The sequence below is a fragment of the Diaphorina citri genome, unplaced genomic scaffold (genome assembly GCF_000475195.1).
Source record: "Diaphorina citri unplaced genomic scaffold, Diaci psyllid genome assembly version 1.1 scaffold25986, whole genome shotgun sequence".
Lineage (NCBI taxonomy): Eukaryota > Metazoa > Arthropoda > Insecta > Hemiptera > Psyllidae > Diaphorina > Diaphorina citri.
In genome coordinates this window covers 1-773 of record NW_007403325.1, presented here as the reverse complement: position 1 = coordinate 773, position 773 = coordinate 1, and the positions used below count along the sequence as shown (strand labels likewise).

Genomic DNA, 773 nt, shown 5'->3' with positions numbered 1-773 from the left:
CGAAGTTTTTTCGGCTCTGTGCTTGGAGTTCGGGGTGCACTCAGCCTCGTGAGGACAATTGAGTAGCTACTTTAATCGAGTAGCGACCAGTGATGGCATTACACGTGTATAATGATATGAATGATGGTGGTACTAGTAGACAAAAATTAATGGTAAATCAAGCACTTACTTACTCTTAGTAATGCTGTGATACTCACTAAAGTTGTGAAAAAGCCTTCTTCTTTACCACAAAGATCCATGATTTGAATATTATTATTTTTACTATCATCTTTGTTTTAATAGAGCCAGTGGGGCCTAGTGACACAATTTCTCATCCGTTTCAGGTGCCATGGAGAACTGGGGCCTAGTCACCTATCGGGAAGTGTGTCTTCTGGTCGACTCTCAGAACACTTCGGCTATCACCCGACAGAACATAGCTCTGGTTGTGGGACACGAGTTGGCTCACCAGTGGTTTGGCAATCTGGTCACTATGGAGTGGTGGACTCACTTGTGGTGAGTAGAAAGAGGTTCGATTGTAAGTACCCACAGACATACCATACCTCCAATCTTTCAAAGAATGGTATCCGTAAAAGCAATTCCATCATCAAATCTGTCCCCAATTTGGCCTATTCCTAAAGATCTGAGGAGCGTTATTTAGGAGAGTTTTATGAATGATTGGACAGTCTCAGAGAATACCATTAGCTAGCTCTGAACCATAAAGGACTTTTCAATTGGACAATTTTATTCTCAAGTGCTATGAAGTTCCCGTCTTCTTGGGTATTAGCCACTTTTCA

At 41.9% G+C, this 773-nt stretch overlaps 1 protein-coding gene across 1 annotated transcript in view; it reads left to right on the top strand.

The window, feature by feature from the left end:
- LOC103523545 (puromycin-sensitive aminopeptidase-like protein) overlaps positions 1 to 501 on the top strand; it is a gene marked incomplete at its 5' end in the record, with an annotated part of 10,273 nt that extends 9,772 nt beyond the window's left edge. The window contains one exon of the mRNA XM_008488581.2: positions 324 to 501. Coding sequence (XP_008486803.1) covers positions 324 to 496 — 173 coding nt within the window. The remainder of the gene's footprint in view (positions 1 to 323) is intronic.
- Between the last annotated feature and the right edge of the window lie 272 nt (positions 502 to 773).